The 20769-nt window shown below is 37.2% G+C and overlaps 1 protein-coding gene across 3 annotated transcripts; it reads left to right on the top strand.

Moving 5' to 3' along the window:
• The first annotated feature begins 6173 nt into the window (after positions 1–6173).
• Positions 6174–19615, top strand: LOC130714462 (uncharacterized). Of its 3 annotated transcripts, none has more exons than XM_057564356.1 (11): positions 6178–7074; positions 7735–8011; positions 8164–8349; positions 9871–10023; positions 10459–10920; positions 11978–14293; positions 15108–15313; positions 15398–15553; positions 16325–16559; positions 17711–18027; positions 18640–19615. In XM_057564356.1, exons 1-11 carry the CDS (start codon positions 6374–6376, stop codon positions 18938–18940), a joined length of 5310 nt encoding a protein of 1769 aa, XP_057420339.1. In that variant the 5' UTR covers positions 6178–6373; the 3' UTR covers positions 18941–19615. The 3 variants fall into 3 exon arrangements, with proteins under 3 accessions (XP_057420341.1, XP_057420339.1, XP_057420340.1); XM_057564357.1 differs by having other exon boundaries at positions 6949–7074; positions 7773–8011; XM_057564358.1 differs by lacking the exons at positions 16325–16559; positions 18640–19615 and having other exon boundaries at positions 6174–7074; positions 17711–17848.
• Positions 19616–20769: the final 1154 nt, after the last annotated feature.

Raw genomic sequence — 20769 nt, 5'->3', positions numbered from 1 at the left:
ATGCAGCAGAGGAACCAGAGGAGCCAGATGATCCAGGATAACGGGAGCCACCTTTCTTCTTAGGTTTACCAGAACCACCCTGATAATTGCGATGGGGCCCTGACCCATAACGATGGTTGGAGTGGCCCTGATCGCTGCGGTAGGTGGGGCGCTGCTGAGAGGAGTCAACGGAGGCCTGTGGACGGGAAGCAGAGGTGTGCAAAGCAGTCTGAGAGGCCGGACCTGACATCCTGGCGAGACCGGATTCCTCTAAAATCAGCATGGAGCGAACCTTGAGGAATGGAGGCAAAGGCTCGCTCTGACGGATCAGGGTGGCAACACCACGGAAAGGCTCAGTGAGACCAGAGACTAACTGGAGGACAAGACGATGATCACTGACTGGGGCGCCAACATTCCTCAACTGATCAGAGATATGTTTCAGACGCTGACAATAGGCCGAAACATTAGGAAAATCCTCCATGCGAGTGGAGATGAAATCCTGGTCGAGGGCGACAGCACGGGAGTTCTGATTGTCCTCAAACATAGAAGCTATACGGTTCCAAGTAGCCATAGCAATAGAACCTTTCTCCATAACAGTGGCGAGAAGATCAAAGGATATGGTGGAATAAATCCACTGTTTGACAGTAGAGTCAAGAGTGGCCCACCGGGCATAGGAAGCATCGGTGCGCGCAGGAGGCTCCAAGCCAGCTTGAGGAATGATATGGTGGAGCACCTGAGTGGCGTGAGCATGAGTTTCAAACAATTCAGCCCACAGAGCATAATGATCCTTGTCGATCTCGAGTTTGAAAGGAATATTATTTTTTATATTGGTGACAGCAAGGGCCGGATGAAAATCCGACGTGGCAGAGGAGGAGGACGGCGCCGTGGGCGTAGGGACCATAGTGGTGTCGCCGGTTGGAGAGTCAGTGGTCGAGTCGGAGGTAGCCATAGAAACTGTAAAACAGAATAAAATAATTTGTTTTTTTTTTTTTGTGCTGTGAACCGGTTCAATTGAACCGCTGGCTTGGTTCACTGGCGAACCGGGCAGGCCTGGGTTGGCTGGACCGGTGTGTGGGCTGTATCCTGAAACGGGTCGGGTCTTCTTGCGGGAGCGGGTTTGAGCGCAGCAAGAAGAAGGACCTGCACGGGCGTGGAGCGGCGACCAAGGAGGGAAGGTCTGGCGGCGACGCGGGCAGGCGGCGGCTGTGGAAGTGGCCGGAGGAGCTGCGTTCGAGCGACGGAGGCGCGAGGTTGGGTTTCGTTGTCTACGAAACTCGCACAGCTCTGATGAAGCACGCGCACGGGAGCGACGACGCTGCTGAAGGAGCGCGGTGGCTGTGGCGTGGCCGGCGGCGCGACTGGAAGCGCGGCTGGGCTTGGATTGCGGCGGCGGTGGCGCAAAAGGTGCGGTTGCGCTGCGGCAGTTGGCGGAAAGGAAAAAAAAAAAGGAAATAATAGAAAGAAAAGTAAAGGGGAAAATTAGGTCAGAAAGTAGGATCTGAACCTGCTCAATGATACCATGAAGGAAATCAATTCCGTGACTATTATTGATGAATAAACCTCTATTTATACAAATACAAAATTGACTAATAATAAAGGCTAAATCCTAATTACATGCATAATTACAGAATAATAAATATAAGAATATTCTATTCTATCAAACATAAATATTAGAGAAATGCAGAATGAACCAGAGTAGATAATAACTTCAACCAGGACCAAACAAACTTTATTTGCATTCAATGAATTCTGGTACAGGTGATTTGAAGCAAATGACAAATTCTTCAATCCAGGTTATGTTCCAATAAAATAAGACAGCAATAGACACTAATTTGCACCAGATTGTGAAATTGTTAAGCAGAAACAAAACCAATTCTGCATTATACAGAGAATAAGAATAGTGATAAATTAATATCATAAACCCATCTTAGCCGAATAGAAATTTGTCATCTTATGTGACTAAGCTCCAATAGTGATGACTAATTGAGGTGATTAATTACAAATAGCTATATATAGCGTCTGCATTTCCAGAGTTATGTCGGCATTTTGCCAAACCCAAAATAAACTAGTCAAAATCATTAGTAATCAGGCATTTGAAATATGAATTAATTTCAATATGGATTAATTTCATATCCTAAGTAGAAGAATAATGCACTAGTTAAAATCTGAATCAGTATTGTTTGGACTAGCAGGTTCCTAGTACCCATGTGCCAGATGCTATTGTTACTTTTGATCATTTAATCTGCAGCATGGCCTCAACATGCTAACTGATTATAAAAACCTGATTTGCTGAAAATTTTGGATGGATTTGTATACAGTAGGAAACAAATGTTGGATCTTAGGTATATAGGTATGGGGATTGTTGTTGGATTAGCAATCTCTTTCCCATGTGCTTGATGTTGCACATATTTAGCATTATTAAAGACCCAATAATCTGGGCGTTGGAGGTTACAAATGCAGATAATTTGGACGATTTCATTGCCAAATCATGAATATATAAAAGCTATTATATTAGGTGATCGGATTAATGTTAGAATGATCTTTTCTTTAGATTCCTCATTGTCATTCCTATAATCAATCATAGCTTTATCTTAATTAATGAAAAATCTTCCTACATAATCCAAATGTAAGTTCCCCATACCGAGACAGACATGTAAATCCTCATATATATGCTGTTGGATTTCAATTATTAAGACTGTTCATTTATTTTCTGAAGGATTCTAGGATCTTCTCTACAGTCTACACCAAGAAAGAAGTTTTTTTCTATATATTTCCATTTATGTTTTCATTTGGCAGTTGGCACTAAAAGATAAAAAAAAAATGCATCTAAGGTTGCAGGGGAATTTTTCAGTGTTACAGTAGTAGATACTATATCACTTCTGAATTCTAATGATTAGATGGAATCCACTGGTTCTGCCTTGATCAGGTGGAGTCATTCTAGGGAAGATTGGATCAAAGTTAATAATGATGGATCCTTCTCACCTCTAACCAATCATGCTGCTTGGGGGTGAATCATGAGGTGATGAGGGTAATTTCCTTGTTGGGTTCTCAGTTCTCACTTCTCAGACAATTTGGGTAATTATTCTGCTAATCATGCTGAGCTTTGGGGTATATATCATGGTGTCAAGATAGCACTGGCAAGGGGTTTCTCCAATGGAAAGTGATTCTGAATTCGTGGTTAGGCTTATTGTTGAGGGGTGTCTTGCATCTATGCCTATGGCTACTTTGGGCAGAGAGATCAAAAGTCTATTAAGCAACTTTGATTAGGTTATGTTGAACCATGTCTACAGAGAGACAAACTCAGTTGCCCAAATGGAATGGGCTTTCTTATGCCCTTTAGGACTTATGATTGTATACCTTCCTCCTATTTTATTTCATTTATGTGTGACTCTTATAATACCCCTTTATTTTAGGGGTTACATTTCCTTTTATTTGGGTTAACCCCTTAGTAAATAAAAGAAATATCACTTCCAATGATGGCATGCCACCTGTCCTTTATTTTAATGATTAGTTATTCCCAATTTAATATTTTTTGAGCAAAAGTGGAAGGTTTTTTTTTTTAAAGGAAGTAAAAGTGGAAGGTAACTGTTCAATTGTGTGAGAGAGGGAGTATTGACTCTTTGGTACCAAAGTTTTTCTCGCATGACAAGAGGTGTTTGCAAATTAAATTAGACTAGTCTTGAAGAGAAAAATAATTTAATCCAATTACATCAGTTTTGTTATTTTATTATTCCATAAATTTATCTTTAAAAACTGTATACCCCTCCTAGAGACTAAGATTGACTTATAAATTTTATTTCACTCAAAAGTTCCATACTTTTAGGTTGTGTATCCTTTAGTTAAGGGTTTTGGTTGAGTTAATAATAATACTACCAATACTAAGAATTGAGAGGTAGAGGATGAAACCACCCCACATAAAGGCGTATTGAGGTTATCAAGAAAAGTTTAATTATAATACATTGGTAATGTAAAATAAATAAATTAATTACACAGTTATTTAATCATAATACATGAAGTATTTTGTCTTCACGATTATTCTCGTGCTGGCAAAATCTGAGCTAGATGCGGTGTCTCTCTATATGAAATGTTTCTGCATAGTAATTGGAGAACTTGACTTGTTTTTCTTATCCATCATAAAGAGAATCAGAGGTTTGTGCTTATCATTTAGTGTTGACGAAATAATGTCATCTTTGATGATTCCCCTTACTTAGTTGATATTGATTTGCACCATATCTCTTCCTTTTTGTGAAGGAATGTGACTCTCTTGGATAACAATTGTCGTTTCTCCTCAAAATAATAAAATCAACTTGCTCAACTAGTTTGGTCCTTTCCTTGAAGCTCGTTTGTCAAGCTAAATGTTGATGATTGCTTCCGTCCAAGTAGCAACTCGATGGGTGCATGTAACATCATTCAAAACTTCTCCTCCGACCGGATGGCAGGTTTTTCAGCTACCTTCCATGGGATGGTCCTCTTCATGCGAGTTTCTAGACTTGAAACATAGTTTGTTGTTGGCCTGAGACCTTGGATACCGACAAAGTGATATGTGAAAGTGATTCATTGGACGTGATTCGTTTGTTTGAGACTTCTCCCATGTCTTCTCCTTTATTTGATATCTTGGAAGAAGTTATCTCAATTGTTATTCCCCCTTATAATGCCTTTTGAAGCACATTTGTCGTGAGACAAACTCCTATATACTGATTGTTTAGTTTTTATTTAGAGTAAAGTACACTCACCCCCCTCAAGTTTTGTTAGAATAACACTCCACCCCATTCTTATCTAAAATCTACACCCCACCCCATTTTATATAGAGGCAAATTTAGTGACGAAAAATATTCTTCATTAATAATTAGTTATTATTTAAATTGTTAATCAATAATTTTAAAAAATATGTTCAATATAATTCAATAAATATAAAAATGAAAACATCACAGTCCTCCTCATTCTCTCAATCGCGTTCTTCCTCCGTAAATTCACAATGCAAATTCTGCAATAGCACACATGACCGGTTGACAAACCATATCTCGAACATAGTGAAACATGCTTGTGTTTTCATATTTGGTAATAATTCAATTTTAATCAAAATAATCTATTTATAACTCCAATTTTTAAAATTGGATTGTATCCGGATAACACATGCATCCTCTGTCTTACCGCGGTTGCTGGCACAGAGTTAGCTGATGCTTATTCCCCGGATACCGTCATTGCTTCTTCTTCTGGAAAAGAAGTTCACGACCCGTAGGCCCTCTACCTCCACGCGGCATTGTTTCGTCAGGCTTTCGCCCATTGCGGAAAATTCCCCACTGCTGCCTCCCGTTCCAAAAAGCAACACAAATGGGTGGTGAAGAAAATAGAGAAACAAAATTAAGAAATATGAAGTGGATCGGAGGTTATTAGAACCCAACGATGCGGTGGAGCACCGTTTTTAACAAAATCCAACAACATCTTAAACCAACAAAGTGTTTGCTCACAACTTAAAGGGGTGAAGTTCACAACAAGTAGTTGAACAAGTGACTTTGGGGATGTGCGATTCACGTTCTGGGGTTCAAGTCGCAACAAAACTTTGAGGCATGGTGGTGCCATGGGGTTTCACATTCTGGGATGGTTGTCGTCGTGTTAAAGGGAGCAAAGGTTTGGTGGTGACTGTTTGTGGTGAGAAATACGATTTGGAGATAGATGAGACGTGGACTTAACAGGCAGAGTTGATGGTTTTTTTAAATTTAATTCAGTAAAATTATTTTCATAAATTGATGTATGATAGTGTATATGCATTTAATTTATTTAAATTTTAACTAATTAGTAATTATTTTTTATTAGTGACGAATTTGTTTTCGTCACTAAATTTTGCCTTTATAAAAAATGGGGTGGAGTGTAGATTTTAAAAAACAATGGGGTGGAGTGTCATTCTTGCAAACCTTGAGGGGTGAGTGTATTTTACTCTTTTATATATTATTTTGCACATGCAATGCAATGAGGTTTCCTTCAATGATTTTTCAAGCACATTTATCGTGAGACAAACTCATATATACTGATTGTTTATTTTTTTATTTTGCACATGCAATGGGTTCCTTTAATAATTTTTCCATGACTTGTTGCCGTTGATTGCCTCCAATAGCATGAGCCTAACTTACTTTTGCTTTGTTCTTTTCTTCAATCATTCAAAAATAAATAAATAAAATAAAAACAAAAAAATGGAGCTATGTAGGTGAGGTGATACTGTGATAGTAACAGGGGCGGTGGAGAAATGTAGAGGAAATGGTACGTGGACGTCAACCTTTCATCGAGCGACTAACGGACAATCCTGGACCGCTGAGGCCTCCCTCGCTTCACCGGAACTGTAGAATGTCATCATATATGATCGATCACCTCAGCCTCCTCCTCCTCTCATGAAACCACCATGTTGGCGGTTACCCTAACTCCCTCCCTTTTTCCCGCCAAACCCTCCCAAACCCGCCAGTTTCGCATCTTCCGCCGCCGCAGACTCAAAATCAACTCCTCCTCCTATAACCTCTTCAACTCCCTCGATTCCATCACCCCCGCCGCTCTCGGCCTCGCTTCCGGCGCCGCCGCTCTTTTCTTCTCCCGATTCAAATCCTCACCTCTCAACAACACCGATAACAGTTCCCCGCTCTCCGATGTCGGCGACTGGATCCTCTTTTCTTCTCCGACGCCGTTTAACCGCTTCGTACTCCTCCGTTGTCCTTCGATCTCGTTCGAAGGGAACGACGATGTCAGCGAGAGGCTTATCAAAGAGGAGAGGCACTACGTCTGCGTCAGCAATGGGAGGATTCAAGTCAAGAAGAATAAGAAGAAGAAGAAGAGGAAGCGAGAGAGGGAATCGGAGGAGGATGAGTTGAGTTATCAGAGAGTGTGCGTGACTTCACCGGATGGAGGTGTGGTTTCATTGGATTGGCCTGCTAATTTGGATTTGGAAGAGGAGCGTGGCTTGGATTCTACTCTCTTGCTTGTTCCCGGAACGCCGCAAGGGAGCGCCGACGATAATATAAAGCTCTTTGTGGTCGAAGCTCTCAAGAGAGGGTACTTCCCTGTTGTCATGAATCCCAGAGGATGCGCTTCTTCACCTCTCACCACTCCTCGGTATCACTCTGAACTTTTTTCATAAGATTATTCAGATGCAAGTAATTTAGGGTAAACTGTTCACATTTTACTCAGTTTTTTTGTATGATTCATTGCATGGAGGGGATGATGTATTCATTCGAAAATCGATATGCTACTTCTTTGGGGAATTAGTGTAGTGGACAATAAAGAGCTAGCTTGATGAACTTCACTAGTAGGAGAAGAAAATTGGAATCACTTTTAAATTTGTAAGTGCTTTTTTCCTTATTAGTTAGGAGTCGAATGCTAAAAGCCAATTCAAAAACTGGGCCAAAGTGTGGAATAGTGCTCTGGAATTTGGATAGTTCATAGTCCATATTATAGTGGTTATCGGGTGAATGATAGGAGGATGGTGCTTTTGGATTGAAGATGATGGTGGGTTAGGTTCTTAGTTCTTACTATTGGCCGGGGACAGGGGGACTGAACTGCTACTCGTCCTTTTATTCTTCCATTTTCATGCAAACAAACGTAAGTTCGTTTACTTCTTTGACTTTTGATGGTCCTATTTGTCTTCTTTCGTCTGCACTGGGACTGAGAATTGGGTAATTTCTTATAATGGATTAGGAGTAGTGTTTTCTCTTTAGAGACTTATGGCAAAGATAAGACAATGGTAAGACTTCTTAGCTGCTTTATGTTCTGTAGGTTATTTACAGCTGCTGACAGCGATGATATCTGCACAGCTATAACGTATATCAATAAGGCGAGGCCATGGACGACCTTGATGGGTGTTGGCTGGGGATATGGGGCAAACATGCTGACGAAATACCTGGCTGAGGTTGGGGAAAGAACACCACTGACGGCTGCTACGTGCATAGACAATCCTTTTGATTTAGATGAAGCTACAAAGGCCTCTCCTTATCACATTGTCACTGATCAGAGACTCATTGGTGGACTGGTAGATATTCTACAAACAAATAAGGTAATGAAATTGCTTTCAATCTTCACCCACCTTTTCCCTATTTTACCTAGCCTGCATCGAGATTTCTCAGTTCTCACACAATCGGTTTTTGCTTCTATCTCTTAACACCAGTGCTTATGACTTGACTAAATGAAATCTAACTGTTTCTGTAGGCACTATTCCAAGGCAAAACTAAAGTTTTTGATGTGGAAAAAGCTCTTTTGGCAAAATCTGTTCGTGATTTTGAAGAAGCAATATCCATGGTATCTTATGGCTTTGAGAATATAGAAGATTTTTATACAAAATCCAGCACAAGAAATATGATCAGGGATGTTAAAATTCCTGTTCTCTTCATACAGGTAAGCATGCGTTACCGCATTATGCTGAATATTAATTTTTTAAGTGGTCTATTGTTTTGATGGGATTGTGATTGGAGTAAGTAGTATCCTCCTGATTATCCACAAGATGCTGAAGAACTAACTGTCTGCAATTGAATCTCAATGTGTCCTGACCGCTAAGATAGTGGAATAATCACAAGCTTCTTCTGCCTCTTAAAAAACAGAAGACAAAGAGAGATTGAAATATTTTGCCATGTTAGAAATACGTATCTTAAAGATGGATTGGTATTATAATAAGAGTGGTCGTTATTTGATCTATTGATCGCTGACTAGGCAACCAGACCTAGTTGGTTGAAGGTTATTAGATGCTTATTTATATTATCTAGGATTTGAGAATTGAGACTTCAATTATCTATGATTCGTTCATTTATTGTGGTTTTGATAACACTTTATATGTTGTTTTGTTCAACTAATTGATTATCTGCTTTGCCTATATCTTTGCAATAATCTGCATGAGGTAAAATTGGCATCTCAGCTTTAGCATTTGAACTGTTGTAGAATATATTAGCCTGCCTGCTATGTACAATCAGACAAATAGCTCATATTGAACTTTTTTTCCATTTAGTAAATGTGACTTACAGTCTTGATAATTTTGAAACACGTTTTGAGTCGCCATTGCTATTCTGCTTAGAAGCAATAAATGTGTTGAAACAGAGAAAACGAGAAGGCATTTAGTGAATCCATCATCCATGTGCTCACTTACACACTTGAGAATGATATATTTATTAAGTCTCATAAATATCAGGATCAATAGTTACTCAAGTTACTATAGTTACATAATAATATTGTTAGAAATATAATAAAGAACCATTCATGTATCATTTACACAACAACTTAAGCTTTTGGTATAATTGGTTCATGACATGGTATCGGAGCCTCTATGACCAAGTGATCTAGAGTTCGACCCTTGGTGCCCTCAATTATTCTAATAAAAAAAAGCTGAATTTCGGTGGGCCTATGCATTTTCCACGTTTCAAGCCCAATGGGCTCTTGCGTGAAGTGTGAGTTAGAAATATAATAATAAAATCATTCATGTGTCCTTTACCCAATAGCTTACTTTTGGGATAATTGATTCATGACAAATATGAAGCATACAATCATCCCATAATTGTCCTATTTATCTGAGACTGATTTCAAGGCTAATTTACAGAGATTTACAGCTATACAAACTAAATAAAACAGTCTGTACAAAATAAATGTGAGCAAGGTGAGTTATGCATAGTGGCAGTCCTGCTTCTCCCCTTTCCCTCACCCTTGCTCTTCGCTGTAGAATTTTACAGCGTTTAGAAAAAAAAACAAATAATCTGCAACTCTCAGTTCATGACATGTTTTAACTCTTGTCTAGCACGGATAAACTCTATATATGAGTCTATGGGTTTTATGAAATATTTGTACTATTTGTTATTTGCCAAGTATTAATTTCCCTATGCATGTATGCAAATGCCCAAAATGAGAAATCTTACCAGTTGTAAATCTTACCAGAGTGATAATGGGATGGCTCCAGTGTTCTCAGTTCCACGGAATCTGATTGCAGAAAATCCATTCACAAGCCTGCTCCTGTGTTCTTGTTTACCATCTAGTGCTATGGATACTGACATGTCTGCTTTATCGTGGTGCCAGCTTCTAACAATTGAGGTAACTATCTCTCTCTACCAAGTTATGGATACCTTTGTTGTCTTATTTATATAGCATTCTTCAAGTGGGATTATACTCCAAAAAAGTGGGATTATTGTTCAATGGATGGTCAGTTTTGAAAGTATTGATTTCAAGTTGCTTCTTTTACTAAAGTAATGTAATACAAAAATTAGTAAAAATATATGAACAATAAAACAATGAAAAAGCCTCATAATTATCATGATGATAGATTCATTAATCTTTTATTAACGGGAACTTACTTCATTTCTTCTTCAGCTAGATAAGCTAGGGCTACATAGCTTCTATGCAAAATCTTTAGTTAGGTTTTCAGTTCTCTTAACTGTTACAAAAAATCATTTATTTTTCCCGTGTAGAGTTTTGGGAGATTTTTTAGTCTACTCCTTCAAAGTGATATTCTGATGTTTATATACGCAGTGGCTCACAGCAGTGGAGCTGGGACTCTTAAAGGGCCGTCATCCTCTTCTAACAGATTTAGATGTAACCATAAATCCTTCTAAAGGATTATCTGCTCTAGAGGAAGTGAGCTCAGATAAGAAAGGTAATGTCAGCAAATTGTTGGATCTTGCTCAGTCAGATGCATTTAATGGATACTCTCTTGGTCCTACCAAAGATTCTCTTGAAGGAGGTAAGAGTAATGCTAGCCGCCAGCCTAGGTCCCAACAAGAACCACAAAGGAACTTTGAGCAGGTAGATATTAGCTTACAGGTTAAAGATGGTCCATTGCAGCAGACTAGCTCTGATGCAGATTCGACTGAAGAGGAGAACGATGCCTCAGTAGATAGTGACCATGGTCAAGTTCTACAGACCACACAAGTTGTAATGAATATGCTTGATGTTACCATGCCCGGTACTCTATCAGAAGAGAAGAAGAAAAAGGTAGAGCATAAAGTGTTTATAACTTGGTGTCATTTCTATCATTTTAATAATATTTCTTTGCTGCTAAAAAAGAGCAAGAGGGAGGTGCATTTTTTGTGATCCTCCATATTTATTTCAGCAGACTAGCTCCTCTATGTTTTCAGCTTTTACTTGTGATCCTCCATATTTATTTCCTGTACTCCTGGTGATTATTTGGGATTTTCCGTGAACCTTCTGTATTTCAGTTTCTGAATTATGTTGTGTATCTTTTCAGTTCGGTATTCTGTTGCTATCTACAATGAGATATTTGTAACTTGGACTCTTACCATTTTAGTTAAAATTATGGCAAAACGGAATAACTTGGTTATGTTGGAGAGCTTATCTGAGAACTAACCTAACTGATAAAGGTTTTAAGGAAGAGGGAAAAAAAATTCATTCCAGGTATCGTATGCTCAACAATTCCTTTATTGATAACAGAGATAGTTTTAAATAATCTGGTTATTTTGTTTCTTGGAATTCATCAGTGATCAATCATTTACCAAAAATTTTGGCACTCTTCCTTTTCTAGGGGAATGTTAGGATAGAGAGGTAGAATGAAAGTTAGTCAGTTAGAAAAGACTCAATTAAATAAATAGTGAGAAACTCTAGGAGATTCACATTGGCTATTTTGGAAAAACAGAGCAGTAGCTCAGTTGTAAGGGGAAACCCTTGGAGTAGTTATGTCAATTTCTTTCAATCAATAAAATCATCTTTTTTCTACCTAAGTCTTTTGAAGGTTCCTAACTGGGAATATGACATTTTTTGTCCTCAGTGGTTCATATTCCTTTTATTTTTATTCTTCTATAAATAATACAAATTGACGAATTTCAAAAGCAATAGTTTTGAAATTTGGCTTGGGTCACTTTGTTCTTATGCTGATAGTTTAAATGAATTGTCTTCATTTATTCTTAAATTTGGCTTTGGTTACTTGTTTAATTATGTTATTTCTAGTATCATGTAATATTCGTAATGGTTTATCTAAATTATAGCTTTATTTCAGAATCTTGTAATTGCAGTGACATTTGTGACAAATTTCCAGGTATTAACTGCAGTGGGTCAGGGAGAGACACTCATAAAAGCTTTACAAGATGCTGTTCCAGAAGATGTTCGTGGAAAGTTAACAGATGCCGTGTCTGGAATTATGCATTCACAAGGCTCTGACTTGAAGTTTGACAGGATTCTTGGTATGAGTCAGGCCCCTAAACCATCACCAGGGCAAAAGAACCAAGAAAAATCAAGAGGAGTGCCAAGTGCAGAAGTTAAGTCTGAAGATCAGTCATCTTTGAATCAGATAAAAAAGACTGATAGTTCTACAGATGGCTCTGATAGTGCTCCAAGTGGCAGGGGTGAATCTGCTGAAGGAACAGAAACAGAAGGTATTCCACTAGAGGTATCACCAAATTCTGCAAATTTAGCTCAACCTCAGGAATCCAACAACGAATCTGGTTCTTCTGGTTCTCTCAGGAAGGAAACTGGAGAGTCTAGAGACAATAATGACACAGAAGAGGAATTAATAGGAAAAGTCGTTCCTGATATTGATCATAGCGAGAAAGGATTGGAAATAGGTTCTAAACCATCTACTCCCAGCCATTCTGATGGGGCAGGTGGCCTTGAAACAGTAGCTGCTGCTGAACAAAAAAACCAAAATGGTGGAATACCTCAAACAGACAGAGAGGAAAGTAACACCTTGGAGGTTGAAGAGAAAAGTCAGGATTTCTCTAGTGATCAAAGTAAAACGACATCAACTGATGCAAAAGATGAACCATCTTCATCTTCTCTGTCCTCTGAGAACCAAACAATAGAAAAGGAAGGTAATGATGACGAGAAGAAAGATAACAAGAATATGCAGCCTATTTCGCAGAAACCTAACTCTTCTGACTCAGACTCCAGTGCCTCTTCCATCAGTGTTTCTCAAGCAATGGATGCGTTGACAGGAATGGATGACTCCACCCAAGTGGCTATGAATAGTGTTTTTGGTGTGATAGAAAATATGTTAACTCAGCTTGAACAGAGCTCAGACAATGAAGATAAAGTCAAGGATGGAAACGATATTGAACACAAGTTAGGAGGGCAGGAAGAAGGTAATAGCCAGAACAATGATTCCAGCACATGTGATAATCCTTCTGTAGATCACCATAATGACACATTCTTGAAGAATGATTCTTGTCATACAAAGGAACAACAAACTCAAAGCCTGAGTACAATTAATGGGAGTGTTGTATTCAATTCTCACAATTGTAACTCTAATGATCACCCTGTTAAGAAGGAAAGTAACACGACTAGTCAACTAATTGACAAAACATCTCTTGTTGATAAATGGGATGGACAGAGACAGGTAAATAGGATGCCGGTGTTCATACCTGCAGGTGCACATACTGACTCGCCACCTGCAGGTGCACATACTGACTCGCCTTACAAAGAATACCTTCGTAAATATCTTGTTTCGGAGGTCTCTGCCAAATCACTTGATTTAAACACAGCTACTGCATTATTGCTTGGCTATTTCCCAGAAGAAGGTCAATGGAAGCCTTTTGAACAACCACAAGGCATGGAAATTGCTTCTGCTGATGCTGAAACTTATGAGGCTGGACGCAAGATGAAGGCCTCCTCGTCTGCGAAATCTGTTGATGCAGAGCAGTATATTGAACCACCATATGTAATAATAGATACTGAAAAGCAACAAGAACCTGTTAAAGAGTTCATAACAACAGACACTGGGAACAGCATGATTGATACTGGTGAAGACAGGTCAGAGGAATTGATCCAATTAGTGAAAAACAGAGTACTAGATTCTTTGAAGATGGAAGTTGGACGCAAGCTGAATGCTGAAGAAATGATAGAAATGAAATCGATGCTTGCGGGAGATCTGGAGTATGTGGCAGACGCGGTTTCACTGGCTGTTGTGGATAGCAAGGTGCAACAAAATACTGAAAGTCAAGATCATGTTGTTGGGGGTGCTATAGAAAATGTTGGTACTCTTGATGGGGAACATATCATTAGGGTAATATCATCTTCTGTTCCGCAAACAAGCTGCCTGAGAAAAGTGATGCCTGTTGGTGTTATTGTTGGATCCATATTAGCTACCTTAAGGAAATATTTTGATGTAGCTTCACTTCAAGATAACGGCCAGAGTAGATATCTGGGCCATGATGACGGGGAAAAACCTAGAAAAAAGAATCATGACATTGTTGGTGTAACAGATATAGATCAAGTACCTGATGAAAAAACTGGTCTGGACAATCCTATCAATAGTGAGTTGGTACAAAGTGAATCAGAAAATGCAAGCAAAAGTACTGTCATGGTTGGTGCTGTTACAGCTGCTCTTGGGGCTTCTGCTTTACTCATTCAACAGAAGGTATTAGTTCAATCTCTTCTTTTGCTTTCAGTGTTCTTGGCTTGCAAGTTGCAATTTAAACCTCTGTTGCAAGATAGGGATCAAGTGTTTTATTTTTATCACTTGGTTTGCTTAACTATCTTTCCATATATATATATATATATATATATATATATATATATATATATACTGCACTAATTCCTCATATTTTTCTCTCTATCATACATTTTTTCTCTTGTGTGTCTTGGCTTACTCATTATTTAATGTTTCTCTTGTTATCTCCATTTTATGTATTCAATATACTTTTTACTGAAGTTGCTTCGTATTTATGATTTTTCTCGATCAATTATAACTTGAAAGAATCTACTTGGTATTGGACTGACTTAAGTTGTATGTATCCTTTAAATGAGAAAAGAACAGAAAGTGGTGAAGCAGATGGGATAAATACCAGTTTACTATTTGTTAGAAATAATAATATAAAATCATTCATGTGGCCCTTACCCAACAGCTTAACCTCTTGGAACAATTGGTTCTTGACATGGTATCAGAGCCTCTATGACCAAGCGGTCTAAAGTGCGATCATTGCCGCCCCCAATTCTTCTAACAAAAAGTTGAATATTAGCACAGAGTAGGTGGGCCTGTGCATTGTCCATGCTTCAAGCCCAAATGGACTATTGTGTGAGGGGGTGTGTTAGAAATGATATTATAAAACCATTCCTGCGGCCCTTACCGAACAACTTAAGCTTTTGGAATAATTGGTTTTTGACACTATTAAACTGTAAGTTGCGTGTAAATAGAGTTGTCTGAGTTTTATACTTAAATTTCTCTGTTCCAGGATCCACAACTAGGAAATGAAACTTCTGAAAGCTCATCCACATATTTGAAAATAAAAGAGCACCATTCAAAGGAACCACAAGAGTTTAAGGAGGAAGGATCTGAAAAGAACCAGAATAACTTAGTCACAAGCCTTGCTGAGAAAGCCATGTCAGTTGCTAGTCCAGTTGTACCTACTAAAGAAGATGGTGAAGTGGATCAAGAAAGGTCAGAGCACAGATGTTACCAAAGTAATAGGTTCTAGTGGTTTTTTATTCCTAATAATTTAAGGCAACTTCCCTTCTTGAACAGAATGGTTGCCATGCTAGCTGATTTAGGACAGAAAGGTGGCATGTTGAGGCTTGTAGGAAAAATTGCTTTGCTGTGGGGTGGTATACGTGGTGCAATGAGTTTGACAGATAGGCTTATCTCATTCTCGCATATTGCTGAACGCCCATTGTTTCAGAGGTAACTTCAACTGGTGAATGTTCATTTCGTTATCTTTTTTTTGTACTTCTGCTAATGTGGCCTTCCATTGTGGAATTACCTGGTATAATGTAAAAATTGCAATAATTTAGCTACATATATCATAATCCACTGTTAATTTTAGTAGAGAGCCAACAATATTAATCTTGAAAAAACAATAGTTTGAAAAATCTATTGGCTTTTCATTAGTTAGAAACAAAGATTTATCTATTCTTGAGATATTTTATGGAAAGACTTTGTTGAGAGTGATCTTGAGAAGTCCCACATTGACTAGAGTGACCAATAGCCCTTATAAAGGTAGAGAAACCCTTACCCTAAGCTAGTTTTTTGTGTGGGAGCATAACTCATAAAGGCACACTGCACAGATTGAGCGCCAAGCACTTCAAGAGAATTTCACTAGGAATACTGTTCCTTACCCCCTTGGTGGTAAACCCGTTGGTTGCACATGGGTGTACTCTCTGAAGCTAAATTTGATGGTTCTCTCTGGTTACAAGGCCCAGTTAGTTGACTTGGGTAACAAACAAGAATATGAGGTAGATTATGACGAGACGTTTGCACCTGAAAAAGATGACCACTATTTGCACAATCCTTTCTATTTCCATCTAAAGGCTGGTCCCTATCTAATGTAATTTTTACCCATGTATTCACTTAAGTGTGAATATATCTTCCATAGGTCTTACTATCAGTTTTTAATGCCTGAGTTTTATTTGTCTTAACATGAGTCTCAAACTGCACTGATTTCCCCTCCTCTAGGATTTGTGGGTTTGTCGGCATGACCCTTGTTCTATGGTCTCCTATTGTTATTCCACTGCTTCCAACAATCGTTCAGAGTTTGGCGACAAAGACTCCTTCCAAAATAGTGGAGTTTGCTAGCATACTTGGCCTCTACACTGCTATAATGATACTTGTTATGTTATGGGGGAAAAGAATCCGTGGGTACCAAAATTCATTTGAACAGTATGGGCTGGACTTGACATCACCACAAAAGGTAAATGTTTGACATAAAACCAATGGAATGTGTTTGAGAGTAGTTTCAGTAGAGTGTGTTGGAGATTATCTGGATATGTCTGAGGTTCTAACTATAATGTTTTATCTTTTCCTTATTTTTTTTGAGCTATCTATATTAAAATTGAAATTTCATCTATTATATAGATATATCTAGTTAGATATATAGGGAATGACAAGGAAGATCAATAATAATGACAATAACAAAAAGCCTTTTCCCACCATAAATGTGCTAAAGTTTGCTTTCATAGAGGGGGCAGAGGAAATACTTGTAACATTTTAATAAATATATTTAGAATGTTATGATTGGTAGTATTTTTAGGATTTCGGACAATTACCGAAGCTTTTAGATCTAGTAGTTTGTTAACATATGGTATCTGTTTGGAAGACTGGAGGGGATAGATAAATTATATATAACCATATAATTAGGAATAAATATGAGTACAGTTTGGATAAGGTACAGTACTCATCCTCATACTTGCATTAAAAAAAATCCTTACGTGAGCCGGTACTTGTGTTGATAGACTTAATACCCATACCCTTACCTATTGGGTATTTAATTATATACACCGACCTAGATCCATTATGTGCAATTTAGCTATAACTTGGATATGTTCTCTTTCGATATGTTTATTTACAAATTAGTAGAACATGAATGTTATTAAAATACTAACATTAATGGTGAAAAATCAACAAAAAAGAATATTGACCAAAAATACATCACAATTGATAATTCAACTGAATAAATATTCAAGAAGAAAAGGTAGGTGAGAAACAAATTATGTTAGAGATCATTAAATAACCTTCTTCCTCAATTTAGATAGGAATCGTAACTTTGTTATTTACTTCAATTTGTATCATAAATGACCAAAATTTACTTAGTATGCAAGTTATTCTAAATCTTCATGCTTTTGCTTATTTGTGACTTTGAATTAATGCTTTAGACTTCTTTTCTTCAATATACAGTTATACACATAAAGGTAAATTTCGCACATCCTTTTTACTTCAACTTTTATTTGCGGACGGGTGAGGGAGTTTAGGAGAATATGAAATATTCATTGAATAACTAATTCACCAGAACTACTTGTGTACTGTTTCATGAAAGATCAGCTAATTTCTTTATCCTTGATGCAGCTGATTAAATTTTTGAAAGGCTCTGCTGGTGGTTTTGTCGGTGGAGTCATCTTTGTTTTTTCAATTCATGCCGTGAATGCATTTATTGGTTGTGCAAGCTTCTCTTGGCCTCATACTCCACCTTCAGATGCCATGACTTGGCTAAAAGTGTACGGTCAAATGGGCCTGGTAGTTGTTCAAGGAACTGTCATGGCAAGTGCTATTTCCATGGTGGAAGAACTGCTTTTCAGGTCATGGTTGCCCCAGGAAATTACAGTTGATATCGGGTATCATCAAGGAATCATAATTTCCGGGCTAGCATTTTCTATATTGCAGAGGTCTGTCTTCTTTTTAGAGTTATGCTTTGCCTATTGTGTTTCATCCATTACACTTTCAGGACCCTTATCTGCCTTCAAATTTTCCCATTCACCAGGAAATCGTCTAGTCATAATCTCTTATTTCTGTTTTAATTACTCTTATCTTTCTTTTTGTCCTCATTCGTTCTTTTGTTTGTTTCTATTCAAAAAAATGAGAGAGATAGAGAGAGGAGTGAGAAAAGGAAAGCAGTTGCAATATTATGTGAATTATGTGAGAGAGTCACGTAAAACTAACATTATCTTATCAAAAAATTGTTCCCCACCCCAAAGCTTGGTAATTGAGGGGTGTAGCCTGATATATAATTTTCTTTACCATTTATGTGCTTGAAGCTCAAAGCCTTCCTGAACTTTCCCACTTTAACATGGGATTTGTCCTTTTAACAAAATATATTTTTTTTCTTTCCTAGGTATGATTATAATTCATTACAAATAACATTCCCATTTATGTGCTTGAAGCTCAAAGGCTCCTTGAACTTAATTTCCTTGGATTTTCTTTTCTAGATATGATTAGTCTACATCAGTCTTATTCTCTTCATTCCAAGTCAAAACCTTCTCTTTTGGTTGGGTTTTCAGGTCTCTACAAGCAATACCAGGACTTTGGCTTTTATCGTTGTCTTTGTCAGGTTTCCGAGAGAGAAATGGAGGTAGTCTCTCCATCCCTATCGGGATACGTACAGGGATGATGGCATCCACTTTTTTCTTGCAAAAGGGTGGTGTTTTAACATATTACAATAAGGCCAACATTCCTATGTGGATAATGGGGTATCATCCATTTCAACCATTTAGTGGTATCGTTGGTTTTGTACTTGCTTTATCATTGGCAGTACTTCTCTACCCCAAACAGACTTCACTGAAAAGAGAAATTAGGGAGTAAGTACAAAATTCATTTCTTAAAAGCATCACAGTTATGAATTTGGTTGACACTGCCCTGTTAATATGCCAAAGTTGGAGGTGGTTAGTAGAGCATTTTGATTCTGCTATACACGGTGCAAGTTTTAATGGTTTTTGTCAATGGAAGTAGAGAATGGGAAAGCCAGTAACTGGGGCATACAAAGAAAGACAAAACTTTGCAAAATCAAAGGACCATTTTGAGTACAAGATCCTTTTGTCAAAAGCAATAAAGGCTTCAGTTATCTTGAGTATCATGCAAAATTCTCATAAAGAACCTAGAGGCAGGCACCAAACATATGGGGGTTTTAGATTTAAGATATATGATGTACAGGGTCAATTTTGTAAGTAGAAAGGTCAAGGCTTGTACAAAATTGTTATATTTTCCTGTACTTTTTTTTTCATCAGCCAATCGAAGTGTACAGTAGGTTACTGTAAGTTGTTATAGTTGTGTCACTATTAGTATTTAGCAGAAAGCGATACGATGTAGGGGAGGCTGATTATAGGACCCTAAGTTGGTATATATATGCACTTGTACTCCTTGTCTTTCTCTTTTCTTTTTTTTTTGCCATTTTCAGAAGGATATGTATACTGCAACACTAAATTATGACTACCAAAATATTCCAAAGCAATAAGAATCCATGGAAAACTTCACAGTTTACCACTTGGGCCATAAAGGTCTCATAGGGAAAAATGTGTGTTGGGATCCACGGAGTCAGAATTTAATTTATTTTTTAAAAAGTTGAATTTTATACTTGCATCACGTAATATTTTTTTAAGAATGCAAAATTAATTAATGCAACCACTGGATTTATTGTTCTTATAAAGTAGTAGTTGAAGTTTATCCAATTTCATGCAAATCCTATACTATTTCTGAAACAAAAAAATGGCAATTTAAGTATCACCCTCTTATTCTATGTCTTTCTTCATAAATTTTCTCGCTCATACTATAATTAGTAGGTAGATGATGTTATATTTATATTTTCTGATTTTTTTTGTAATTTAAATATGAAATAATTCCATATTTTCTAAAATAATTAATTTATTAATATTTCATTTAATAGTTATTAATGTCATTAGAATAATTAACAAATGTCAACTGTTACTTTTTTCAAAAATAACTACCGTATTAATTTGACATTTAATGATTTTTAATGACATTAGAATAATTAATAAAAGTCAATTGTGATTTTTCTACCATTAAGATATAAGCTGACAAAGTCATTTTTTTAATGATTTGGTTATTTTTTATATTACAAAATAAAAAAATGAATGTTATACTCTTACATTTAAAATGATATCAAATATGTTATCAAAAAAATTGATATCAAATAGTTTTAAATGATTGATTTGGAAATTAACTCAAAATTTTTGTATTTTATGTTTTCGTATATACATCTAGAAGATTAAAATGATTTTGGTATATTGATTCAAAGCATAACAAATTAGAAAAAAACTAGAATTAGAACGTAAATAGGCTTAAAAAAACTTAAATAGGTGATATACGCATTTAAAAAAAGATAAACGAGAAGGGTGAAGGGTCAATGTTCAAACCCTGGTGGTGAAAGAACTTATTTACTAACAATTAATAACTAACATTAGCCTATTAAAAAAATGAGAGACGAAATATAAAAGGCTTAAAGGGTCCAAAGGCCCCTGAGATTACAAAGGGAATTAAATCCAGGACCTGGAAAATTTTCGCATCAAATTGAATCCCTAAGAAATTTTTTTTAATTCAATTAAGGACAAAGTGTGTCTGATGCTGAAGTGGCTTCAATTTTAGCCTACTCAGCTTTTCCACGTGGCATTTTAAAT

The sequence above is a fragment of the Lotus japonicus genome, chromosome 4 (assembly GCF_012489685.1).
Source record: "Lotus japonicus ecotype B-129 chromosome 4, LjGifu_v1.2".
Classification (NCBI taxonomy): domain Eukaryota; kingdom Viridiplantae; phylum Streptophyta; class Magnoliopsida; order Fabales; family Fabaceae; genus Lotus; species Lotus japonicus.
This window is presented reverse-complemented; position numbering and strand designations above follow the sequence as displayed.

What these genes read in the sequence shown, in the direction of transcription:
- LOC130714462 (XM_057564356.1), top strand. Translation starts at nt 6,374, where the DNA reads ATGTTGGCGGTTACCCTAACTCCCTCCCTTTTTCCCGCCAAACCCTCC. An exon ending in TTCCTGTTCTCTTCATACAG is followed by an intron (nt 8,350 to 9,870) that starts GTAAGCATGCGT and finishes AAATCTTACCAG; the next exon opens with AGTGATAATGGGATGGCTCC. An exon ending in GCCAGCTTCTAACAATTGAG is followed by an intron (nt 10,024 to 10,458) that starts GTAACTATCTCT and finishes TTATATACGCAG; the next exon opens with TGGCTCACAGCAGTGGAGCT.